Raw genomic sequence first — 27,778 nt, forward strand, 5'->3', positions numbered from 1 at the left:
GAGAAGTTTTGAGATTTAATTTGCAGCCCAATCTTAAACATTTATGTAGCATTACATCCCATTAGATTTAATTAAACATACTTCTTTGCAAGTATTGCTCAGGAATTCAGAGAGAGACTCAGGTCGTAAAAGGAGCCCAAGATAATCATGCAGAACTTTGACTGGAAGTCCAAAGCTGGCAGAATACAGATACCATATCAAACATATGGTTAGGTAATTCAGATATGTTTTCAAGCCAGGCTTTCCAAAACAAAGACAGTGGAAAACCATGGTCAATCTTCATAGATTCTGTAATTTAAAAAAAAAAAGTATTGATCATCTATTTGTTCTCTATCCATCTATACTCAAAAGAATAATGATGTAAGTTAGATTATCTTGAAGTACATCTTCCCATCCCTATGAAATATGGGAAATATGGACTATAGTGATCTGGAACACAACAATCTTTTACATCTTTGTGTTGCCAAAAATTGTAAAGTATATTCAGAAGTGAGATTGGCAAAATTTGGTTGAATTCTGACATAACAGAAAAAACATGAGAGAATTATCCAGGAGCAGTATGAAGAATCTCTTTGCTTTTCTGTATCACTTTCCAACTAATTGAAAGAAAGCCCTAGTTTCAGATTGACAGATTGAAGGTATTCCATTGGCTCCTCTAGGTCCCTGCCTTCTTAATTACTCAGAATGCTTCTGGGCCCATGGGAAGTAAAGATGTAGTTTCAGTATGGGAAAAAAGAAACCCTATCACTGCTTCTTAGTAAAGGGGAAGGCTGGATAAGTGCAGCAGGGCAACTAGGGTGGGTAAATCTAGATAGAGGAAATGAAGCAGCCAGGAGGTGAACTGACAGTGTGGATTGTGCATACATAAGACATAGAATAGAAATGAAGTAGAGAAATAAGGCCATATCATGTACAAGGAATACAAATGAAAATGTTTTCCTAAATTAAGTAAGTGGAGAGTCAAAGAAATGGTTTTATACTTTTGGGTTCTTACCCATTGTTCGCCTTGTATTCAGACTCTGAAGCAGTTATTGGTCTGCTAGCCTGATTGGTTTGGTCTTCAGAGATAGCTCACTTGAGACTTTTAGAGAGTACTAGCTCAAAAAGGTGGAACCAGATTCCCTATTTGATATTCAAGAGACATGTGCTGATATTTTGAATAATCTGAAAATGTTCATTATCCCATGGGTAGCAGTAGTTTTTCTATTTGTTTGCAATAACAAGTATTATAAATTGAACAGATGGGAACATATGAAACATGTTGGATCAGCTTCTTTCCCAACTTGCTGAATGTATCTTTTTGAACTGGCACCAGCAAGTTCTGTCCAAAAGGTATTTTCACTGGAGATCCCAAAGCATGATTTCTCCCATTGAACAACATAGCAGAATTTATACCTTGGTTCCTATTTTAAAAGTTAAGCTTTTACAGAGTTACAGGTTTTAAAAAAACATGTTATTGCTGTAATTAAAAACACTGTGCACATCACCATACCTTTGGAATCATCAGAAGAGATAACATCAGTAATAAAACACGGCTAATGGTTTTTAAAGTAGCCCTATTGACATGTTTGCTCTCTCAGCATATATAAGAGAAAGTAAGAAGGAATCTAATTTTATTGAACATTAAAAAAAAAAGCTAAGACCTAACCCAACAATGGGCATTGAGAGCTATGGGTCAGCAATATGAAAACAAGTCTAACCTCTCTTACCTCTCCCTGAGTTTGCATATTTCTTCACTTTTTCCCTAGTAAGGCTGTAAGGAGGATTTAGAAGTTTTTGCTTCTGCTTTAAATGAATCATAGCATACTATGTTGTATGTTATAAAGCAATGGTGGCTAAGGACTATATCTAGTTAAACTAGGACTACAGAGAATCAGGTTCAAGTTTGCTCTCAGCCATGGAAGCTCATTGGTTGACTTGGGCCAGTCACTTTCTCTCATTCAGGCCAATCTACCTCACACAGCTGTTTTTATGGGGGTAAACTGGAGGAGGAACTGGTGGGGATACCACCTTGAGTTCCTGGTAGAAAGACAGGATATAAATTTAATAAAGTAAATACAATGGCCAAATCTGCACAACTTACTCTCAAGTACTAAAACCATAATTTATGAATTTGTTAGGAGGACAATATTTTAAACAGCTGCCATTAAATGGAAATTTTTAAACTGCTAACAACTATGGTGAAAAAATGGAGGGGGAAGTTATTTATTTATTTAAATGATTTATAGAGCCACCCTTTCATGGCAGTTATTCTGGGTAGCATACAAACATTAAAACCATCATAACAATATAAATCCATGGTGCATCAGTTAAATCATAATGCCCAAAACAAAAGCCAGATTACCAGCAGAGGTCACCTAACTGCCTGGCCCAAATCCAGTTGGAATTCTGCATGGGGAATTCAGCATTATGTTTAAATGTACTCTATTTAAACTAGTTTTGACTATTCTAATTGTTCACAGGACCTCATTGTTGCTGTACTAATATTTCAAAGCACCACAAACAATTTCTTTTAACTAGACAGTGTTATGATTCAGCATATACTTCTCTATGCAAAGTGGGCAGCTTCCAGTAAACTAAAATTGCTCATATCAAGTATGTGGAGATTAGTTTAATCTGATATGTACATTAAATTATTCCATTATTCTACATTATTAGAACAATTTGGAGCTGAATTCAACAATATTTATTTTTATTCCAACAAATAGCCAGAAATCTTGGTAGCACTGAATGGACCTTTATTCTCTGTCATTTGTATTCCTTATAAAGAGCACAATTTTAATACTATAATTTTGTCCTAAGAACAGTACATGATTGCTGTTTCTTACCTGTTCAACAAGAAACAATGGAGTATTTTATTTTATTGTTCTTTCTTCTTGTACTTCCAATGCTTTATCACTTTCTGCATCAGACTTAATGAACAAATAAACAAGGAAATTAAAAACAAAAAACATACAGATTGAAGTTATTTAGAAACAAAGATAACTAGGAGATAACCAAGAAAGGAACTCTTACAAAACTACCTGCTGAAACATTTAGAAATATTTAACACCTCAGATTCTATACCTTCATGTTAACATGGTACCTAATTTTAATTCCTTCTAAGTGTATATTTTTGGAATATTTGAGAAAAACTAGTATATGGCCTTGGATTTTTCAGGGAAAAAAAATCACAAAGTAACTCCTTTGATTATATAACTCTGCCTATGAACAAAAAAACCCCACTCTTTTGAGTGAAATAGTCAGATATCTGAGTAAATCAGATACCTAAGATAAAAAAGCAAGATAGTGTTACATATTAAAAGGAAAGTGTCTATATCTTTTTTAGTAATAAAATGGGGGTTAGGAACCTTTTCAGATTATGAAATACTGGTCACATTTATTAATTTTAATGTCAGGGGTATGGGCGTTGCTTCGGAGGCTAATACACTGGCATCCATAAGCTTTCTGTTTTTCCCTTCTAGCTTAGAGAGCCTAGCAAGCCAAAGATTTAATCAAAGATTTAAGATTTCTGCTAAGATTTAACTCTAATTCAAACAATCATCTAAGATGGAGAAAATAAATCTCATGCTCTATAGTTGCTATGATGTATAACTGCCATTATGTCTATCCAGCATAGGCAATGGCAAAGGAGCTGTAGTCCAAGCTATACTGAAGGTATCAAGATGTTTATCTCTAACCTAAAATATATTTAGATAACTGGAAGTAAGGCATTGTAAATCCCAGCCCTGCATGCTCTCCAATCAACCTCTTGAAATCAGCAAATGGTCATTTAATCTAAGTAATGTGTTTTAAAATCCAAAATCATAGTTTAAGAAAACTTTCATTAGAACACTCCACATAACTATTCTAAAGAAAAAATGTGATTTTTACTTTTTGTTCCATGTAATAGGGGATCAAAAGGGAGTGGAATGTGCAAGCCCATGCTCACTGTGCCTACTTTGTTCACTAAATTATGATGTAGTTGATCATCTGAAGTTCTAATCTGAGATCCATTTAGCTCCCCAAAAGGGTCAACTAAAGGAGCTAGCTTTTTCCAGAATATTATAAAAATGGGAGTATATCCAGTCTCTACATCAAGTTACACTATTAAGTAAGAATCTATAAATACAGAAGAAAAATTATGTTGATTTTTAAATGAGCACATTCTGAAAGACAAGACATTAACTAGCAATCTAGATTTAGCAGCAGAAAACCAAAAGCATGGTAATTACCACTGACTCCTCCACTTGATTGTATGGAATGAAACCCAGGTTCTGTTTTAATTAAGGTAAGAATTTAAATATAAACCTTTACAGGCTATTTACACAGGGGAAAAAAATCATGAATACACATTAATTCACACATTTTGAATGCTGAGTTGTGACCCAATGCATGAAATTTCTATATTATCTCCTTTCAGTAAGTTTAATTTAAGAGCAACAATAATATGCAACAATAATGAATCACCAAGCTGTACCAATTTGCTATTTGCAGCATTTTGTTGCCTTTCCTATTATTACTGTAGTTTGCAGGTGGAAGCAGCATATGATGGCTTGTGTTAACTCCCTGCACAGCTTTTATAACTAAAATATAAGGACAAATCAGCAGAAACAAGGAAGAGCCAGTTTGATGTGGTGGTTAAGGCTCCAGGCTAGAAACCAGGAGACTGTGAGTTCTAGTCCCAAGTTAGGCCTGAAAGCCGGCTGGGTGACTTTGGGCCAGTCCCTCTCTTTCAGCCCAACCCACCTCACAGGGTTGTTGTTGTGGGGAAAATAGGAGGAGGATGGAGTATTAGGTATGTTCGCCACCTTGAGTTATTTATAAAAATAATAAAGGTAGGACAAAAACAAATCTAAAAACAAAGTACAAATCAAAACAAAAATACCAAGAACCACTAGAATGAGCTCATGAGGAGAGAAACCTCTCAGATACCATACCTTGCTGCTTGCTTTTGCAGCCTTTTTCTTTTTTGAACTATCTTTCCAAAGGGATTCTAGGCTTACATATGCTTGTAGACTCCAATCATATAGGCGAAAGCCAGTTACCTTTCAAAAACCAGAGATAAGTTGATAGTCACCTTCAGAACTAAAGTTGGCTTTATCAAGTAGTTCATTTCTATTTTCTCTAAAAGTTTAGGTAAGTATTGTAACAAATCATGATTCCTGCTTAATAGTGACAGAGGAAGCTATAATTACAAAATAAACGAGGCAGCAAGAAATAACTGCTAGGCCATTCAACTTATACATAAGATTCCTTGATCACATACTTAGCTCACTACACTACACTGCAACACACGTGTTATACAACTTTTTCAACTTCTCCAGTGCCACTATAAGAGTTAATTTATAGATTATCCACAAGTATTGCTCCGTATGACTTCATTATAACATAAAAAATAGTATTGCTCAGTATGACTTCATTATGATATAAAGAAATAAGAACAGTCAGATTTTTTCTTTTTAGAAAAAGTCAGCACAGAACAAAGAAAGCACCTGACTTTCTTATCAGGTTTTGAAATAAGCTGTAAGGAGAAGCCTTGTTGTGAATTATTGCTTACATAATCAAAGAGAGATTCCTGTGCTTATTTTACATAGCAACATCCTGCACTTTACTCCATATTGACAAGCAGTATTTCCAGAAAGGTTTTCAGAGGCCTCAAATCCCTATAAAGGAGAGGAGAAAAACCTCTCCTTGTATAAACGGCCTTAAATTCCCATGCTGTGATTCAGGAGAAGACAACAAATTACAGAGTTACAAAAGGTGAACAGATATAGCTAAAATTATTATTTAGTATGAGACTCGACATAAAGAAATGAAAGCCAGTTCTCTCTGAGAACATTTACAGTTTAAAAATGGAAGTTCTGAATTTCAGCAGCAAAAGCTGATATGCAGAAGCTCTGTGTAATCATTAACAGACAAGAAAGTTCCCACCTTGTAAACAACTCGAACTGTGATCGCTTCAAGTTTAAAAGAATATTCTACTTTCAGGACTCGTACAATACATGGCTTTGTTCTATGGTTCGATATTTAGTTTTGGAAAATATCATATTGTATATTAGCACTGCATAGCCATCCTTCCTTGAATTATATTCAAGGAAGGATGGCTATGCAGTGCTAATATACTTTTTTTTTTTTTTTGCTGCAACTGGTTAAGCAGACAAATTTTATAGGCACCCCATAAAATTAATACCCGAAGCTCATAGTCTGCTCCAAGTTGGTATTCCATATTTGTACAGTTTCATAGGTGTCACTGTCAAGCTATTTGTGGAGCCTTAATTCATTTTAGAATTCATAAAATGAAGAAACAAATTTATATTCAGCTGGAATATATATACATACATACAGTACATACTGTGTGTGTTTGTGTGTGTATATATATATATTGTATGTACGTATATGTATATGTATATCTGTGCGTATGTATGTATATACTGTGTATATATGTGTGTGTGTGTGTGTGTGTGTGTGTATACAACATTACTAAGAGGAGGAAAACATAATTGATGAGAAAAGAAACTACAGAAACTCACAAAGCTTTTTCATGAGAGGGTCTGCAGGAAAAATGGCTATACAAATATAGGCTAGCAGTGAGAGCATTTGGTCTCCTGGATTATTCATTCAGGAAACAAAACTAGATTTGCAAATCCCTAAAATCTGCCCATCTGATATACTGGGATAAACAAGAAATGTTGTGGGACAGAGCCTAAGTAGACTTAAGTGTGTGTGTGTGGAGAGAGAGAAACACACACAGCATCCTACACGATATTTATCAAACTCTTCGGACTGAATATATTACTTATGTAAATTATTTACAAGAAATAATATAAGATTACAAAAAATATGAAGCTATATGAATAAGAAGGATGATTTTCAACAATTACCTTGGCAACAGCAACTGTTTGCTGTGGATAGTAGAGCGCGGTACCAATCCCCATGAAGCTTATTGGATACACCAATCTTTTAATTTTGGAACCTATTCCATAGAAGAAATATTACTTCTGGTGTCTGATACACAGAATAAGGTAACGCTAAAGGGCAGATTCTCAGCCGAAATATGTTACATAACATTTTTAAATTATTACTGCAAGAATTACTTTGGCAGTAAGTAGGCTGGGGAAAGTATGTTAAATGATGGCAATAAGGTATAATCATATAGTGAATCAGGATAGTGAAGAGCAAAGGAATACTAAATAGCAAGATCATGCAAGCCTGGCTTTGGAGTCTCTGAAAGACCCTACCCACATGTTCTTAATTTATAATTCAGGTCTCCAAATTTCAAAACATCTGGGAAACCATTTACCTATCCAGCCCAGCAGGATCTCTACTTAACAGCAGAGACAAGGTTTAATCAGGATTCTTCTCCACCTCTAATAGAGACTGAACTGAGAACTTTATCATATACAACATATATTTTTAAACTAAGCTATGATCTTTAACAGATGAATTCAGCAACAATATGAAAAACAATGCACCAAGCTAAAAACCAGGAGCCTGTGAGTTCTAGTCCCGCCTTAGGCATGAAAGCCGGCTGGGTGACTTTGGGCCAGTCCCTCTCTCTCAGCCCAACCCACCTCACAGGGTGGTTGTTGTGGGGAAAATAGGAGGAGGACGGAGTATTAGGAATGTTCCCCACCTTGAGTTATTTATAAAAATAATAAAGGCAGGATATATCTCACAGCCTTTCTCAACCTTTTGACCCTGGAGGAACCCTTGAAATATTTTTCAAGCCTCGGGGAACCCTGTACATTCAGGCTCATATATAGGCCAGAAGTTACACAATTATTATATATACCCTGATACATACAGTAATTGATGGCTTTAAAAAGGAGGCTCGTGATTTATACTTACCGTATAGTATTTATCACATTGTAGTTAATTGTTTTTTACTGTAAACTGCCCAGAGTCCCTCCTTGAGGGAGAGATGGGTGGTGATAAATTTGACAAATCAATAAAAATAAATAAATAAATATGATAGCATTCTCTACAAGAATATGCACATTGTTACCACATAAAATGTGAGCTATTAAGTGTAAAATCTTTGTGTTTCTATTCCTTAATGGAATTTACTTTTGATTTGGTACAGTTGTTGGTTTGTAACAAGTATTTTTACAGCTGTATTGTACACTGGCCTCCGAAAAGGAGCCTCATGACAAAACATATCCAGCCTATCCCAAATAAATTCTAATGCTGATGTATAGAAGTTTTTATTTGTAGCCTAATGTTGGTAAAACTCTGGACGGGCACTACAGTATAAATTAATTGTACACTGCAGTTTAAGTTCTGTGTTGCTGAAAGTGTGAATGTGCACCAAAATTTGAACAGACTTTGAAAACAAACACATACCTCTTGCTAAGAACAATCCAACAACACCAGCAAAACCTATAACACCAAGCCTTGGATAAAATCCTGGAGGTGGAGTTTTAATAATTTCATAACAATCTTAAAAAAACAAACAGAATCACATTACCTACAGTATTTATAACTACTACCTATTTTCCAGAATATTTAAATATTATTCCAGAATGTTTAAATATTATTTGTATGTTTCCATTATAAATAGCTAGTTACAAGCACAACCAATTTCCTGTCATCTAGTTTGAAGAAAGATATTTGCATTGTGTTCTTGTGACAATCTTGTTGTGTAGGTTAGACTAAGAAACAGTGATTGACAAAGAAGTATCAATCAAGTTTCATGTTTAATTGGGATTTGAATCAGGGTACACCTGCCATAGTCTAATATTAACAATTTGGTTCTTTTGTTTTCCCTATTCTTTTCTGTTCTTATCTGGGCTGCAAAAATCCAAATGACCACAAAATTCCAAATGACCACAAAATAGGAGCAAAAAAGAAAAAGAATTACTTTTAAAAGTTGCAATAAAAATTAACACTAATTAGACTAATTCAATTTTATTTGTTTTCTAAATTTCTATACCAGATCTGTTGCCACTCTTCTTTGGTGATCAGCTTATCAAGATCCATTTCCCAGGTCAGCATTACATTTGAAATGTAACCGTATGATATATTTTTAACTTATTGTGTTAGTTTAAAAGCTTTTTGTTCTCTTAGAATTTCCTGATGTCAAGACTGGAAGTTTAAAAAAAAGTAATTTAAATGTAATTTAAAACTCCTGCATCCATACTGGTAGATTTAGAATTTTGATCAAGTTTTAGACTCTATTAGATTGACATACTTTCTCATACAAGGAAATACAATACATTATACATGAGAATTTAATTTAGTGGATATAAGGCAACTTTTAAATCCTTTGTAACAAAAATATACCTTATTTCCAGTTCCGTATCAGAGATACAGTGGTGCTTAAAAGTCTGTGAACCCTTTTGAAAGTTCAATATTTCTGCATAAATATGACCTAAAATGTGATCTGTTCTCCACACAAGCACTAAAACTAGATAAAGAGAACTCAATTAAACAAATTAGTCAAAAAATGATACATGTTCATATATTTATTGAGGAATATTTATGCAGAAATACTGAAAATCCAAGAGTTCACAAACTTTTAAGCACTACTGTATTTTTGCTTAAATTATCTTTTAGTATCTCAATCCTTAATTGAATGGATTGATGTCTTGTACACATCAAAAGCGATGGAATCAGCCTCGCAGTCCAGGGCTAGGAGTTACAGGTGTACCACACAAACATCTTACTCTCTTGAAATCCCTTCCTCTCCAATCTCTCCACTCTGCAGCAGGGGGAAGGAAGCAAGCGATTTCTGTAGGTGATCTCTCCTTTGCCTGACCCTTTCCCACTGCCATTGCTTTCAATGTGCAGAACAGCAAACAGCTTATAGTATTCTTTTGAAATCCCTTCTTCTCCAATCTCTCCACCCTGCGAGGGGGGGAAGGGTCAGGCAAAAGAGAGATTGCCTACAGATATTGCTTGGTTCCCCCCATTGCTGAACAGAGAGATTGTAAAGGAAGGGTTTTCAAGACAGTAAGCTGTTTGCATAGCATGCTGTGGCTCCAGTTCCAGGCTGCCAGCACAATTGCATTGCTTTCAATGTGTGGAAGAGCAAACAATTTACTCTCTTGCAATCCCTTCCTCTCCAATCTCTGCTCTGCAAGGGGGGAAATAAAGAAAAAAAACACAGGTCAGGCACAGGACAAAGCATACTGACTGTAATGGAGATCATGTGATTGAGGGACACTGTGAAGGTTGTAAATGGTTGTAAATTGGCCGTAAAGTTATTTTTTCAGCCTCATCATAACTTCGAACGGTCGCTGAATGAGTGGTTGGTAAGCAAGGACTACCTATGCTTACTGAAATGTATGAAAGAGCTTGTAGATTATTAGCTTCTCTGTTAAAACAATTGCAACAATGTAACATTATATCTACTATTAAGAATGCCCAGAATAAAAAAACAGAATGATTCTGTTTTAATAAATCAACATGTTTATTTTTAGTCTATACTGTATAATATTGTACTGAGTCAAATATACAAGCTGAAGAAGTTAATTTTATATAATAGCTTTTCCTAAGATTATGCATGAACTCTCTATTTAGCTGTACCTTTATCTCTCCAAGAAATAATAGGCATCATTAAATCAAAATACATGAATAAATCTATCAAAAACTCCCAGTCTGGATGGCTATCCTAATAAGTGCTTTAAGAAATACATTATTTGCCCCAGTATTACTGGAGGTTTATAATGCTGCACTTTTAAATAAGGATTTTCCACCTTCCATTACTGAGGCTTATACAACTGGAGATTTGGAGGTGATAAAGACTGTCAATTATGCAAGTTATCATCATATTTTCTTGCTAAACATTGATGCAAAAATATTAACAGTGATCCTGACACATAGATGATAGATTTTATTACCTTCAATCATCCATAATGACCTATCTGGTACTAAAGGTCACCAATAATCCAATATTATATTATTAATTAATATTCTGGATTATATTTAGAAAAACTGAAACCAGTGGCAATTATTTCAATGGCTGTGGAAAACCCTTTGTTATGATGCAATGGAAATTTCTGCAACAGATTTTGCTCAAACATGAATTTCTTATTTTTTTTCACTGAGTTGGATCAATATGTAGTTCTTTCCTCCTGCCTCTAGAATTATTAGAAGTGGAATTATCTCCTCATTATCAGTATGTACAGGTAGCCTTCACTTAATATCCCTAATTGGGACTAGCAACTCCATCGCTAAGCAACATGGTCGTTAAGCTAAATGTCATGTGACTGTTCTACTTAGAGACAGCAGTTCCAGCAATCCCAGTTGCTGTTGTTGAGTGAATCCCATGCCGTCATTAGGGAAGGACCCACTCAGATCCAAGCCATTCAGTCAAGGGAGTGACTCTACTTCAACTCCCCCTATCCACCTATCTCCCGGACATCTCGGCTGCAAAAGAAGGCCCCAGTCAGTACAGTAGTGGAGCGTGGTGTGGTGGTTCAGCAGCAGCAGGCAGGACCGGGGGCAATTGGCGGCAGTGGATAGGTGGGCAGCCAAAAGGTGGTTGTAAATGACGGTGGGCCCAAATTTTGTTCATGTGACCGTGGAGGTGCTGCAATGACCGGAACTTCGAGGACTGGTTGTAAGTCCCTTTGTTCAGTGCTGCCGTAACTTCAAACGGTCACTGAACGAATGGATGTTCAGTGAGGACTACCTGTATTGTGGAACTCATCAAAATTGTTCCGTATCTCTCACCTCCAATCCTCATGTTATTAAGGTATTAAAACATATTTCTGCTCAAAATGATACCTAATGAAATTATCTGAAAGGATGTCATGGCCTGTTGTTCCAATGGAATAATGGATTAAATTACAGGAAAACATACAGTATGCCAAAGGAATGTTGAGAGGGAGGGAGGGAGAGAGGGATGGAGTACTGCTTTACTGGAACTGTTCAAGTAGATATTAAATAGTATCTAAAAAGGATGCTTTAGTCTGGATTCCTACACAGAGAACAGGGTTGCATTCTGGATCCCACATGGTCTTTTCAACTACATAAATATTTACTTACTTCCAGTATGAATGCCTGCATCTAAACAGAATCTAGATACTTGAACTCTAATTGTATAAAATATCCTCAAATTATCCTGTTAAGTATCATTCCACTGTTATCTGGTGACAGTTATGACCTCATTATGACCTCATTCATAAAACAATCATAAGAGGTGGGAAAGTAAGCAGAATGTACAGTGCAGTTACTATACAGTAACTCAGGGACATAACAGGGTATTATAATATTTCCAGAAATGCTTATAGTTTAATTTTAGGAAACATGAACTGTTCTCACCTTTAACATATTCACATGTTTTTTCTACCTTGGGCATAGCTTTACCAGTACAATCCTAGAGAGGGGGGCAATATTGAAACAACTGTTAGTATATTAAAAGATTGTGGCATTTATTTCAAAGCAATTTAAATACTTTAGGTCCCATACAGCGAATGAACAATGAAAATAGCATAAGTCCTTAACCACATCCAGGGGTGTACATCACCCAAATACTTTTATTTGTTGTAATGGTAATTGCTAGCATACTGCAGCTAACTAGTTTTTAGTCCTTGAAAATATTCATAAGAATGGTGAGTTTCAGTAAACACAAGTTGCTTACTTGCAAATGTCCTTCTTTAAATTGTCACTTATGCTTGTCCACATATTGTAGTGCATCTGTGAAAAACAGCTAATATCACAAGTGGAAGAAAGTCACTTCTCAGTGCCCATATTACTAGATGTGGTTTTTATATATTCCATCAGTTTCTTCTACAATGCTATAGAAGTACCGAAAAAGACTACACCAAACATCTAACTGCAGATACCAGATGGAAACAATGACAAGTTGTGTAAATGCACAGGTGACCACATTAAGTAACACAGTTATAGGTAAACAACCAATCTTTTTGTGGTCTTTATACATCACATGCACATACCTCACATTTAGGTTACTGGAGCTACCATTGCATGTGGTCAGGAAGCTACAGCTGGTGCAGAATGTCCACGTCATTCACATGTTACAACTCTATGGAAGTAACTGCACTGGCTGCCACTTACCTAATAAACTAAATTCAATGTCAGTCTTATACTGATACATGTTCAAGTTCCTATCACTGAGATTCAGGAAATCTGATCAACATGATAATGGTAGATAAGTGCATTTGGTGCAGAAAGACTTGGGTCTCATCCTACCTTGGCACCACAAACAATTAGAATAAAACCTATTCTATCATCTGATTAGAATATAAGCTGAATCCACAATATGGTTAGTTATGATAATGGGAAGAGCCAGTTTGGTGTAGTGGTTAAGGCATCAGGCTAGAAATCGTGAGACCGTGAGTTCTAGTTCCGCCTTAGGCATGAAAGCCGGCTGGGTGACCTTGGGCCAGTCACTCTCTCTCAGCCCAACTCACCTCACAGGGTGGTTGTTGTGGGGAAAATAGGAGGAGGCAGGAGTATTAGGTATATTCGCTGCCTTGAGTTATTTATAGAAATAATATAGGTGGGATAAAAAAGTCTGAAAAATAAAAAAATAAAGACAGTAGAAGGAAAATGTAGGGTAGTAATTCCTTCCTTGGAGGAAGAAATGCATCATGGCATAAACCTAGGGTAAAGTCTGTTTTAGTATTCCATACTTAATGGCATGTTATAGATTCCTATGCCTTCTTTTTCTTTGAAAGCAGCTGGTTGTGTGAATACTTTGATAAGTTCCACTTTAATTTGTTCTACTTCTTAGAGCTATTTGGAAAAACACCAAATTATCCTCATATAGGAATACAACATAATCAAGAAGGACAGATAAGGAGGCTGTCAGTATTAACATGCAGGCAATTGCCATGAAGGATTGGTTGGGTGCCTTTGACACTGAAGAAAACTGAGGCTCGCGTAGTAGCAGCAAGAGCTTTTCCCCACAAATGTATATTGAGTCAATCTGAACAATTTGTTTAACTTTTTTGATGAACATTTGACAGCAAGGGCAGGTATCAATGGTGTTCCCATCATTCAAACAGACTAGACAAAGTAAATGCCTAGCAGTTGGAGACAATTTTCCTCCGTGCTTCATACACTTTCTCAAAGGTCTTCCAGCCAAACTGTATGCATTCTCCTTCAGAATAAATGCTTTCTCAGGGGTAATGAAGGTGAAAAAGATGCAAGGAAAAAGCAAAGGAGAAATCTTCCATGTCAACAAAGTGACCATTCAAGAGCAATTGCTAATGCTACTACTGTTGGGGTCATCATAAAGAAACTAAGGGCAGAAGCAGGTACCATACACAGCAGCGTAAGAGCTAAGGGACCTCTTCCTGCCAGAAAGTTTTCCATTGCTTTAGAAACTTCTGATGTTAGCTGGTTCTCTGTATCACCCAAATGTGTGGTGCACAGAGACCACAACTATATATAACTCAGCAGTGTCCCTGTTCCTTTGCTGGCTCCATGATGGTTGGCATTTACAGAGGTCACATTTTGTTTCTCAACCCTATATCCAATATAAACCTTTTCACACAACAGGCTATGAGTTAGAACTAGCCAGTTGTTTTGTCATTCAACTATGTGGTAGTCGGGAGAAGGGTTCAAGCACTAGGCAATTTTTTGATTCATTAGACATGAGATGTCAGAAAAGGGTATTTCTTAACTGAAGAAACAATCAGTCTTTCCTATGAGGCTGTCTTTCCCTTATCCTTGTAATCTACAAAATGACAGTCTATAAAAAGAAGAGACAGGCTCTAAAAGGGAAGAGATGCAGAATAGCTAGTAAGGGGTTGAAGTTCCAGGAAAAGATGTTCCAAAGCATGGTAATCATCACAGAGGACTGCCTTCAGGCCCACATTCCCCTAAATTCTTGGATGGGTGCCTCACTTAGTATCCCCTCCCTCCATATGCATATAAATAGAGTGGATTCTATCTGGAGAAGAAGACAATCCCTAAGATATTTCATGATTTGAATAAGTTGTTTTAAATCTGTATGTCTGGGCATTGGGTACAGATCTAAAGCATTTTCCTTTCTATTATTCTTATAGTTGGGCTGAAGAGAGACTCCCAGCAGAAGAGCTAAGAATTTTCCAGCTGTACAAATTAGGATGTGTCTAGATATATTTACTTTGGTTTTACTATGGAATCCTTAGAAGCATATCAGCAGAATAAAACCATTCCTCTCATCCAGATCTGTGACACAAGACCAGAAGTCAAATCATAAGTGCTATCACTAGTTCATCTGGATTGTGACTCAGGGCACTTCTTCACATCTATGTTAATGTGTATTGCTTCTGTCCTTCAACTGGCAGAAAAAGTTGCTGCCCCCATAGGCAAGCTCTTTTGTGTCAAGTGTGTGAGTGATGCTGTCCTTACAGATTTAATATGGATAGTTTCAGGGCAAGGCTTGTTGGATTCCCCAGCTTCCTTTCCGCTCCTTCTCAGCATCATCTACCAGTGGAAAAAACAACCAATTAACCTCTAAAGAGTGTTGAAGGGTGGACTCAAGGGACTCTGAATGATTTCTCCTGCCAGCCAACCAACTGGATTTATTTCTTTGCCATGGGACTACAGGATAATCAGTCTCCTGGGAGATTGACAGTCTTGTGTAAACAAACAAACCAACAAACCAACAAACCACAATCTGTCAGAAAGGAAGATGTTTGCATGTGCACATAAACAGAGCTCTGACCCACTTCACCCAACTCCCCTCATATACTCCACCAAGTGGTCAGCATGTTTTTATTGTTTTGGACATTTAGTTATAGATCAGTATGACCATCAATCTCCTGGGAAACTGATAGTCCTATAGCAAAATAATAATTCCCAATAGAGGCTTATCCCATACAAGCCAGGTAACCAGTCTCTCTTGTAGCCTGTCAAAATGGATGTGGTGCTGAACAAGAGCATAGAAGATCAATACTGGATTTCTTGCACTTACTGTTTCACAGCCAAAACCAGTATCTATCTGGAAAATTTCATTTGTGCGCATGCTTCAGTTTATAATCAGGAAGTTCCATTAACAAAATCCATAAAAAGAACCAATTAAGCAGTTTTAATTAGAAACACTTGTATCTATCTGAATATTAGATATTCACTTTTTGTTTCAAAACAAAATAAAAGCTCTTTTAGGAAGTTTATTGAATCAATCATATACAGTTTTTAGAAAATGATAGTATTGGTTGGTTAGGTGATAAAAATAATAGTATTTTTCAAGTTCTGCTTGAGTCTTGGTGACTTCATGGACACAATATGGAAGAGGTTTGTCATTACCTTCTGGGATGTTTGTTGGACCAGTGTAAGCCATAGGCCTTGGCATTTTCTAGTGTTCTTCCATCTAAGTATTAGCCAGGTCCAACCCTGATTAAATTTGTGAGATCAGACAAGGTCGGCAAGATATTGTAGTAACACTGAGATTATGGTGTTTACAATTTAGATTGCAAGATGAATAGGTTCTACTCATGCAATTTCTGCAATAAAAGCCACATGCTTGTACAAATTATTCAGCTCTTGGGATAGTAACAGAATGAACTGCTTTACCTGAAACCAGGCTGCATATGGCTCCAAAGAATGCCGCAGATGACAAATACTTTCTTCCAGTTGTGACTGTGGATCTTCCACATATTTTAATTTTGGTGTTGGACTGGTATAGAGTGAAAGCTGTAAATAGCAGTAAACACAGTTACTACTTATGTTACAAAAAAAGTATGTATCAGGGGTCTCTGCACATGGGAAATTCTTCTACGTAAACAAGAATGAAGCAGAATTGCAACACTGCAACACACCTCCATAAAAAGAATAACTGCATTAGAAGAAAAGAAATCTGAATTATGAATCTACACATTGAAATTAGATAATGGGTAAATTAGAAATTTTTTTAGAGAAAAGACAGAATCATACCTCATCAACTTTTAGTAGGTTCTTTTTGGAAGATTCATTCTCAAGAGAATCAGCATATACCTGTACTGCAAGCAAGCTTAAGGTACCAGGTGCAGCGATCAACTGCCTTATCTAAATATAATGAAAATGGGGTTATTTTATCTGTACAAATGGAATTACACAGATACACAATCACATTTCAAACATGAATTAAGCAAAGATATTATCAAGAGCCTGGACAGTTTCAGTAAGGTAGAAATTGAAAGATGCACATAATCCACAAAAGCGCATCTCTGAGCCTCGTAAGGCTGTTCTTTGTATCTCCTGTACTTGCTGTATATTACAGTATTTCAAATATGTAAGCTTTTGTTTAAAGTAGAGTTGAAACCTGTATTACTGGAAGGAAAAAGTTGTACAGGAGCCAGGAACTTAAACAAAGCACTGTGTTGATTATGGGAAAAAGCCAATGACATTTTTCAAGGAGGGATAAACATGTTTTTGAAAAGTATTCATCCTCTTGATCAAATTACAAGGTCAACTTTTTATGGCCAATTAGAATTTGCTCTCTAATAGACACCATGAACTAGTCTTAGAAACAAGGGAGTGGCAGATGTTTCTTGTACAGCAAGAGCTCACTTTTATTCAAATAATTGAACAGGAATAACTTCTTTTGGAAGTTTAACACTTCTACAACCCCCTCAAAAATAACAGAAGTTTAAAACAAAGTCAAAACATAAACACATACAGCTAAGGCCTAATACTCCTTGCCATTGGCAATGTATCATTCACTATTCAAGGAAACTAAAACAATCACATTACCAATAGAGCTGTGCAGATCCTTTAAGAGGCACCTTGCACAGAAAACTCAGGATGCTTCAAAGCAGCCACACTGAGCTTTCAAGGGGCTGCAGATACTTTACAAGACTTGTTATTTGGGTATTAAGGACTCACCTAAAGCAGCAGTGATCTGTCATAGTTAAAAAACACACAATTTGGAGGGGACAGTCTGCCCCTCCAGGACAAAAGAAGGTATGCCTATTTTAAAAAATAAAATTGCTTATGTATAGATCTCTTTGCCACTATACTTTTAATATATTAATAATATGAGATGCCAATGGCTCATAGTATTTCATCATGCAAGTAGTATGAACTATGAAAAAACCCACCTGAAAATTAGTTTTTTACTCACTAATTAGCTCAACAAAATTTTCTGGGAAATGCTGTCACAATACAGGCTATTTTCCTTTTGTAATCTGAACTGCTATAAGATACCTTGATCAAAATTAAATCCATGCAGAAGCAAGAAATGATTTTCAGCACATGTGTTAAATTCTGTAATGCTAATACACGCTTTTCTATGTATTAGAAGCTGGCTAAAACAACGTTGTTTGAATCTGTGAGTAAACAGCAAACCTCTGAATGATCAAGATGACTTTTCCTCAGCGCTGTCTCAACTTGCAAATCTTACTCCCAATTACTAAATCTTTAAAATATTTTTTAAAATATTCTTCTAAAAACTTAACAAAACCCCCCATCCCAGCTTTAGGTACCAGGGCCCAGTGGTTGAACAATCAGCAATTATAATGCTCTGTGTCTGGTCCTGTATCAGTCCAACAGTATTTTCCTCTTAATTTCTAGATGCCTGCAGATAGCTATATCTGAAGGCCTTCATGCTGGCAACGAAGATACCAGCCGCAGAGTCACTGAAAGAAGAAATTCTCAGAGCTATTCTGGAGTAGAGCAGCATAAAAACACCAGTAATAAATGTGAGTAATAAATACGTGAAGACAATGCATAACATTAAGAGAAAATTAAATCCTTAATGACCTGCACTGTACAAAGCATCTCATGGTATATATAATTTATTAGAAACTTTAAAAAATGTTATTCTTTCTACAATATCAGGATAGTATATAAAAGACATAAAACACCAAACTGTATCTCCATATAATTTCATACAGTCATAAAATATCCTAACAAGTCAAAAGTAAAAAAATAAAAACAACACAGCACAACATTTTTAAATGCCTGGAAAAATAAAAGAAATATCATCCTACCACTAAAATAATTGTCAACGATCAGCTGGGAGAACATTCCAGGATCTGTGTGTCAACGCAGAAAAGGCTCCCAGTTTAGTGGTTCCTAGACAATATACTTGTCAAGGGAACCCAGGAGAGAACCTCTTCTAAAGCTTTGAAGGGATGGGTAGATTGGTATCCATCCTGTATTTGGGGCCCAAACCTTTTAGCACTCTAATAATAAGCAGCAGAATCTTGAAATGGGCTTGGAAGTAATGAATCAGTGTAATATATTCTGTTTGACTACAGTTAAAATGTCAAGTTACCCAGTTTATTTATTTTGAATAAACTCCCACCCACTCTCATTTGTGGCTCTGATGGCTTAGAGATGATCAAGTTCAGTAAAAATAATATCCAGATTTTGAATACTATTACAATGTTTTAAAAGCCTGGATAAATGTTTATATGGGTGTTGGAAGTCCTGAAAGTTATCTAAGTTAGCTGTATAAGGCATTACACATCATACTGAATTGAGCTAGAAAGCAACAATAACTACTGCAGCTGCTTTAACCACCAAGCTGCAAACTTCTTCTTTAAGTGGAAGTGTAACTCTCTCCAGATCAGGCTTATATCTAAAACACTGAATCCAGCCACTTAGAATCAACAACTCCAGTTTGTCCAATTTCAGCTTCAGTTTGTTTCCCACATTCAATCTTTTGGCTCCTGAGACATCTAACTTAGAACTTACAAAAAAGAAGTACAATTTATTAGTATCATCAATACTGGTGACTACCTCCAAATCCATACCCAATCCATCTAAGTGGATTCATTGTTATGTTAAAGAACAAAGGAGACAAGCTGCAACCTTGCGTGCCCCTTCACAGGACAATTCCCACAGAGCCAACAGAATTCTCCCAATGCCACCTCTGATGGTTCCAAAAGACTAAAGCATAATCACTGGCATTTCCAATCCCTAGCTCCCTCAGTAACTTCAAAATACTGTAATACCACAATATCAAGATTGTACTTTTCCTGCCTCTCTCCCTACACAGATCATCCATCATGGTGACCACGGCTCTCTCTGTGCCAAAGCCAGATATAAAGCCAGGCTGAAAACAATCTAACAATCCATGTTACCTAAGAGTTGCTGTAGCTCTAACACTATAGCCCTTTCCTCTTGCTTGGCTTCATAATTTGTTCAAAGGACATTGTTTGAAGGATTTCAACATTGTTTCCTTGGGCATTGAAGAATTCTTCCTGCCTAAAAGACCCTTCCTTCCCGGGCTTTTTTAAACCAACCTGGGGAGGGATCTAACATGATTTGGCCCTTTCTCCCCTATTGTTTAGTATCTACATGGTGCCATTGGGGGATATCATCCATCAGCACTGGCCATCATCAATATGTGAATAATACTTGATTATATATAAAAACCCCAGGCCATGCAGAATATGTGGTTGAGATTCCTGTCTTGTTGCATGGAGGCTGTTATACACTTGAGGATATATTCATCCTTCCATCCCATTTCCAATTGTCCTCCAAAAGAATTGGATATTTACTGCTCTATGAAAACTTGAAAGGGAAGGGGCTGTCCTTAAATCTGGCAGGAGGCTGTTCCAGAGAATAGGGCCACCACTAAGAAGGCTCAACTTTGGGGGCCCTGATGACAACATTCCTATGGAGGTGGGGCCTACATATTTACCAGATGAGCAAATTCCATCTATAACAGAAGGTCTCCAAGATATCCAAGTCCTAAGCCATTAAATGTAATGACTAGCACCTTGAATTATACCTGTAATGGAGCAGAGTTAGTTTTCTGATTATTTTATTGCTTTGTATTGTTTTAACTCTGATTACTGTACTGTATACAAAAGCCACTTGGTCTTTTGACTGGAGTGGCACAGAAGCTTCAGTAAGTGAATAAATGAAGATACAATTTTCCCCTGGTTGTTGTATTATAGGCCTTATAATAATGCTATACCATGTCCAATCAGGTGTCCCCCAAGAGCTGTACCAAGTCATTTACTTCACCTATCCTCATGCTTCACTGTTCATATAACCTTTGTGCACCATGGAGAATTACAGGCTGTGACACAAGACAGTGAAGACTTAGGAATCATGAAATAAGAACCTGGGGAACTTCATTATTCTATGCCTTAATCAGATTATTCATGGAATAACAGGCTATATTTGAGAAAACATTTGCCTAGAGCTGCCTGAAATCCAACTGGATCTATTAGTTACTGATATAATTTGGTCCTGTGCCAAGTAGATTGCTATTTATTCTGATAGCCTAATTTTCAGCAAGCAATGATCACTCCATGGAAAGAATACCATTTCTGGACTCCTAATTTAGGATCACATTTTCCCTGGATAAAAACCAGATCAAGCACATGACCTGCATCATGGATGAAATCTGAAACAATGAAACAACCTGGGTGAAATCCATGGAGACAATGAAATCTCAAATTATTCCTGCGTAACTAGTGAAGTTGCCCCAAGAGCAAAATATTTTATTTTAAATGAAACGGAGAGTAAAACAATATAAATAAATATACTCTGCTGTTTGTACAACCTGTGGCTAAGTAGCAATATTTTATTCACACTGTGTGATATTACTTGTTGCCCATTGCTTAGATCAGAGAAAAAAGTAAATATTTATAATATAATCATCTCCACAACTGTCATAATATTACATCACTTGTTTCACCCAATATCACAATAAAATTATATTTTAAAAGACCCAATAAAGTAAAAAAAACTCAACAGCAGCCCCCCCCAAAAGAATACTGAATAGCATAGCAAGCATATTCAAAGAGATCTGTCTTCACTTAAAGCTTCCAGCTGCCACCAGGATCATATTATAGTTTTACACGAAGTCATATAGAATATTACTCTGAATGCCCAAGACCTTTTTCAACACTCATATTTTAGTTCAAGGCTGTAAACTGGCATCCATTAGTTTTTATATTATGTATAATTATATCATGCTTACATATTATATTATGTCTATAATTAACTTATTTTCTTTAATTGCTTATTCTGAATGGAGAGGCATTGCTCCTGTGGGAATTTCTCCTGCAGGAATACAACACACAGGTATTCCTGCTCTATTGGTATCTAATGTTTTAAAAACTGGTAATCAAGTCCATGGCATTCAGGAAGGACTATGAGACATTCACTTATGTTTTTTACTCTTAAATAGCTTCTTCACTAATTACATTCATTTTCTCGAATGTACTGTAGTGTCACTGAACTTCCGAGTAAGCATGAAAAGAATTCTGTTGCCAGTAAAATACATACAATACTGATTTTTTTTTCTACCTCCCACTGCCCAGCATGCACACTTTAATTTACCATACATGCCTCGGTATGCCCATGTGACGCCTCTGCTTCGTAAGCTGCACTGTTGCCAGTTTGCTTCTGGGTGCTATTCAAGGTGCTGGTCATTACCTATAAAGCCCTACATGACATAGGGCCTGGTTACTTGAGGGGCCACTTGTCTCCCATCGTATCTGCCAGTCTGATTCAATCTGGTACAGTTGGCACGCTACAGGTTCCTTCAATTAAGCAATGCCACCTATCAAGACCCTGGAAACGTGCCTTCTCTGTCACAGTGCCTGCTCTATGGAATGAGGTTCCCTCCAAGATCCAAATGGCCCCCACCCTGCTAGTGTTTCGAAGGGGCCTGAAGACTTGGCTCTTTACCAGGCCTTTGGTGGAGATGTCTGAAGCCGCCTTTTAACTTAGGGTTTTTTTATTTGTCTACCTGGTTTTTTATACTGCCATCTCTACCTTTTTTTGTTTTTTGTTATTTTTATTGTCATGTTTTCATGTTTTCAATCATTTGTAAACTGCCCAGAATCTCTGGGAGTTGGGCAGCATATAAATTTAATAAATAATAATAATTATACATCCCAATTTTCAAAATGTTATAAGGGGAAAATGTTACAAATGTTCAATACCAATATAACACCTTGCATAAAGTGTACAACACTAACATATTGTGTACAGGCTTTAGACACAGTACTAACACAGTGTTCAGACTTTAGAAACATATGTTGAAGATTGAGAAATATTTAAATATTCAGATTTCTGTAAATGCAAATCTATCAAGAAATTTACTGGGCATCATAAAGCCAGTGGCATCCAGAACAAACCATGATGATGAAAAATGATGAAATGTGTATTCAAGCCTTATGCACTGGTATCCTAGTGCAAGCTTAATTACTTGCCTCCCTTGCCACTTGGACATCTATGAATGAAGCCAATACTTAGTGAACAAGATAGGTGGAATAATGGTATTTAAGGCAGAGAGATGATTATCAACATTATTAATTTCAGTGTTCTTTTCTAAAAAATTAGAGTGACAAGGGCAGGAATTATCTTTGAGAAAATGGAAAAATATTATTTGGTACAAAATATTAATGTCTAAGTTTTCATATTATACAAACATTAAAGAAGGTATCATACTGTTATGTATAACTGAAAATTAAACATGATTTAATGATGATTTCATTAGAATAACAACATATGCTTTTATTATTTCTTGTATTAAGCTGTTTAGCTATTTTTGTACATGCCTTTTTATTAACTGTTGTTCCAACGATCAATTTTAAGAGTGTTCTATATGGCAAAATAAATAAATAGGATAAATACAGACATAAAAGGACATGACCCGTTTTCTATTGGCTCAAAGTGCAGGGTACAGAATTTGTCTTAGAGAAGAGATTCTAGCTGAATGTTATAAAAAGCTATCTAACAATTCAATCTAACCATTCAACAGTAGAATCAATTACCTGGGGAAGTGAAGTCTCCTTCAGAGGATATGTTCAAGGAGGAGCTAGACTGCCACCTGTTGGGTATACTTAATCTGCATTGAGAAGTGGAGCTAAACTCATTGGCCTCTTCCTATTTCATGATTCTATTGTAAGTGGGCTAAAAAAGCTGTTAACTGACAGCACAAGAATTTAATATGTTATAACTAAGGAATATACCAGGAATACATCCAAATTATATTGTAAATGAACATTCAGGCTGGGGTTTGAAACCAGGATTGCCATTCAGTAGTGAAGAGATATGAATTCTCTTTTACAAGTTGATTGACAATCTGAATTATATTATTTCTACACAAACACCTCTCCATTTCAAAACCAAATCCCATAGCTTCCCTTGTATAAAGGCTAAAAATACACCACAAAATCAGCATATATGGAAAGCATACAGGCATATTTAAATAAACCATGTCAGTACTCAACAGTTCACCAGTAAGCCAAAAGAGAAGCTACTACCAAAAACGATCTACAACAATCTCATATCATATATGACCTGACATCAAAAAATGAATCTCATTAAAATTACAATTTTTCATAAATTCCAGGGCAAGTTATTTAAATAGTGCTTTTACACTAGAAATTTTGTCCCCAAAGATGAAACCTTTGTTCTCAAGATTGAGAACAAATTTTTAAAAATGTATTTTATACAGGAACTCTTTTGTTTGTCCTTTGCATACTAGCAAATACATGTTACGAAGCTTGATTAATTATGGACTTAACTTTTGTAGACTATAGCTGACTTCTTAACAGCTCATACTGCAACACACCTGAAAAAAAGACTGGATTTCTACCCAAATAATTTATCTTTAAAATGAAAGGTCATCTTAGATTTGCAGAAGTGGAAACGGAGACATATTGTTATTTATTTGTTTATGCCTAATTTTCCTTTTTAAAGAGGGAGTTGTTTTAAATCCAGGTCTGTTATTTTTTTCAAACAAAATATGATAAATGTATAAGAATGTTGCTGAGCGGTACATTTATTATCATATACATTATCATACGCTTTATTATCATATAAACTATCATGTGGTAAAACCTTATTACAGATAATTTGCTATAAATTAACAAACTAACACTATGCAACAAATTTTAAAGCAGCAATCTTATAAGCTTCTTCTGAAAGTAGGCATCTGAACTCAATGGCATATAAACAGACATACAGTACGTAGAACTATATTAATGACTGTTCCATTAGAATTTGATTATCCTTAGTCTCCTTTTAATGTGGACAATCAAGATACACTTTTTGAATTTAAGACTATACTGAGATACACAGTGTGCGAAGTCATGAGAATATGAAGTTTGTGTAATTCCTACATACCAGGGGTTAACTTTTAGCTTTGTTAATAGTTGTATTTTCTTTTTCACATCTGCTCTACAAGACAAACTTGTTTTCAAAATAAGTTAGCCATTGCTTTTACTAATAGACATCTGTTATTTATTTTCTATCCCGCCTTTATTATTATTTTTTAAATAACTCAAGGCGGCAAACATACCTAATACTCCTTCCTCCTCCTGTTTTCCTCACAACAACCACCCTGTGAGGTGAGCTGGTCTGAGCTGGCCCAAGGTCACCCAGCCAGTTTTCAGGCCTAAGGCATGACTAGAATTCTCAGTCTCCTGGTTTCTAGACTGTTGCCTTAACCAGACCAAACTGGCTCTTCCCCCAAACCTATGCCCTCTAGATGTGCAATCATACACTCTGTTGGGAGCTATGGAAGTCGTGATTTAGGACTTCTGGAGGCATTCAGGTTGACAAAAGCATAAATTCATTCAATCTGCTATCTCAGTCTTGCTATCAACTCTAAAATGAACACAGCAGCTGGACTTTAAAAGGTGTTTTTTTAATTATTTTCCCCACTTTCGTTTTTGTATCATTTAACATGAGGAAGAGTTGTTACTGTTTTGTGACATTTTGCCTAATCCTAATGAAGATAATACTCAGCTATACATTCTGAAGTGTTGCTTTACTTTTGTAATGGGCCGAAGCGTCGATCATCGCTTTATTAGTCACTGATCTGTCCGTTTCCCATTAGGCCCTCTTCTTCCTCCTATCTTGCCTTTCCTTATACCCTATTCGGTAACAAACGTTGGCGGGCGAGGCTGGATAAACTGGCACGAGTGCAATACCGCCTCCACTTCGACTAGCGTATCTCCAACTAACAAGCAAAATCCCGAAGAATAAGTACTGCTCTAGAGATCAATACAAGGGCTCTCAAACAGCTCAAAATATGCACGTTGCGTGGACAGCAACAAAGGTGAGGAGGGTTATGTCGCCAATTCTGTTCCTGAAAGTACTAACGAAACTTTCTCACCTTGAACATAGCGGTAAAAATTTGTTCTCCTGAAGGGTGGCCAGAGCTGATGACGTAAAAAGTATGCGCTGGATATACGGGTACTAGAATGGCATAAGCCGTTACCCTCTATTTAAAAAAAAAAAAACAACTACGCAGAAGCTGGCATTGTCCGTCCTGCTTTCTGTACTGGTATCTAGGCAACCACTGAAAGCTGTTCAACTGGAGACGCCGAGGAAACGGATCTTCAAGCCAAGGTGCGGTGCGATGTTGAATGGTACGCAAACATTGTCTCTCGTCCTAAGCGAAAATGAAAAGGAAAGGAAGAGGTAAATTTCCCTGTTATTCCAGGAGCCCGGCTGTGATGTGGGACCGGGATAGCATATCCTGATTTTGAATTCTGTTGTGAACGACAACTCGTTCTGTTTGTAGTTTACAAAATAATATACTCTATATGTTAGATCTAGTACACTTGCCTACAAATAAAAATCAATAGTCTCTTTCCAGCATGGATGATGATGAAGATAGAAAAACGTTTTGGAATACCATGCTTAACATGGTAAAAAAATCAGAAATCTGCATAGTAGAGCGTTATCCCAAGGCAGCTAAAATATATGAAGATTCTTCTGTTTAAATTTTTAACACTATACTCATTTGTAATGAGTAATAAATAAATACATTTGTAATGAGTATAGAAAGTTACTTCTATATTTTTAGTAAAGTTGAAAAATAATGTTCATAGAGAAAGGTAGATAGGAACATTGAGGATAATTTATTTATTAAAGGTGTTCGGTGGTTTCTTGGAACTGATGCAAGCGATGTGACACTGCATGAAGAAATACAAAGTTGTATACTTGCTTTACAAAGAACTGACATGACTAATCCATATATCAAGGAACATATAGTAGGAAATAGCGGAGAGAAGGGATACGTGGAGACATGCATTAGGACTCAGGTGATTGGGAAAGCTGAATAATTTGACAGCAGATGTGGATAGATGATAATGTGAAAGAAAAGGATTATAGGGGAGAGACAGGAGACCTAAGTTTTTGTAATACTGAGAGAGTTTAATGGCATGATCTGGCAATTCACTGAAATGAGGCCAAAGGAGAAGGAAGTATCAAAGAGAAAGACAGTGTGTTTTAATGGATGTCTCTACATGGCTGTTCTCTCAGTGAAATCTCACAAACTATACATTAATTCCTAGAAATCATAAATATACCTTTTAATTCATAAATTATCACCAGTATTCTTACTTATCTTTCTATATGGACATTATTTTCCCCTTTATTGAAAATGTAGATTATCATTACAAATCATGTGGAATTAGGATTGTAATGGAGTGAGATAAAGGACCTGACTGACTGACCAACTGACTAACTAACAAAAACTAAGTTAAGACAAAAACATCAAAAAGAAAAATGGGAAAATAGGATACAAGGAATTCAATAAATATTGGGAAAGGACTGATCTGGAATATAAATGGAATAAAGAAAGTCACACAAACTAAGCATTACAGTTACTACGCCTCTCAAGAGAAGGTAAAATTCTAAAAAGAGTTATATCTCAGTGTTTTTTCTGAAAAGTATTGTGACTGGACAGTCTAGATGTGTCAGTCACAAAGCTATATCCTTCCACTTTTCCAATTTTCTAGTTAAAGGAAGGATAAAAATCTTATGTGGAGACAAGCAGTCCTATCTGAGGCTCGTCCAAACTCTTGGGCCATTCCATCATCTCAGACCACTTAGATCTCAGTCTGGATTTGTTCTGAATATTATTGAAGTTGGGATACAGACCTCCGATTTGTAACTCATCTAAGGTAACTGAATCATTGAGCAA

At 36.2% G+C, this 27,778-nt stretch overlaps 1 protein-coding gene across 1 annotated transcript; it reads right to left on the reverse strand.

The window, feature by feature from the left end:
- Positions 1-27,753, reverse strand: APOO (apolipoprotein O). The gene is made up of 10 exons (XM_063304689.1): positions 27,736-27,753; positions 25,961-26,068; positions 16,816-16,926; positions 16,456-16,575; positions 12,250-12,304; positions 8,326-8,421; positions 6,864-6,955; positions 4,920-5,027; positions 2,829-2,912; positions 1-288 (listed from the first exon to the last, which is right to left on the reverse strand). The coding sequence occupies exons 1-9, from the start codon at positions 27,751-27,753 to the stop codon at positions 2,856-2,858; spliced, it is 765 nt and encodes a 254-aa protein (XP_063160759.1). The 3' UTR covers positions 1-288; positions 2,829-2,855.
- Positions 27,754-27,778: the final 25 nt, after the last annotated feature.

Source organism: Candoia aspera, chromosome 5 (assembly GCF_035149785.1).
Source record: "Candoia aspera isolate rCanAsp1 chromosome 5, rCanAsp1.hap2, whole genome shotgun sequence".
NCBI lineage: Eukaryota > Metazoa > Chordata > Lepidosauria > Squamata > Boidae > Candoia > Candoia aspera.

Excerpts from the sequence above, each read along its gene's own strand:
- APOO (XM_063304689.1), bottom strand. Across the intron at positions 12,305-16,455 it reads CATATGCAGCCTGGTTTCAG|GATTGTACTGGTAAAGCTAT; the intron begins GTAAAGCAGTTC and ends CCCCCTCTCTAG. Across the intron at positions 5,028-6,863 it reads AAACAGTTGCTGTTGCCAAG|GTAACTGGCTTTCGCCTATA; the intron begins GTAATTGTTGAA and ends GGTTTTTGAAAG.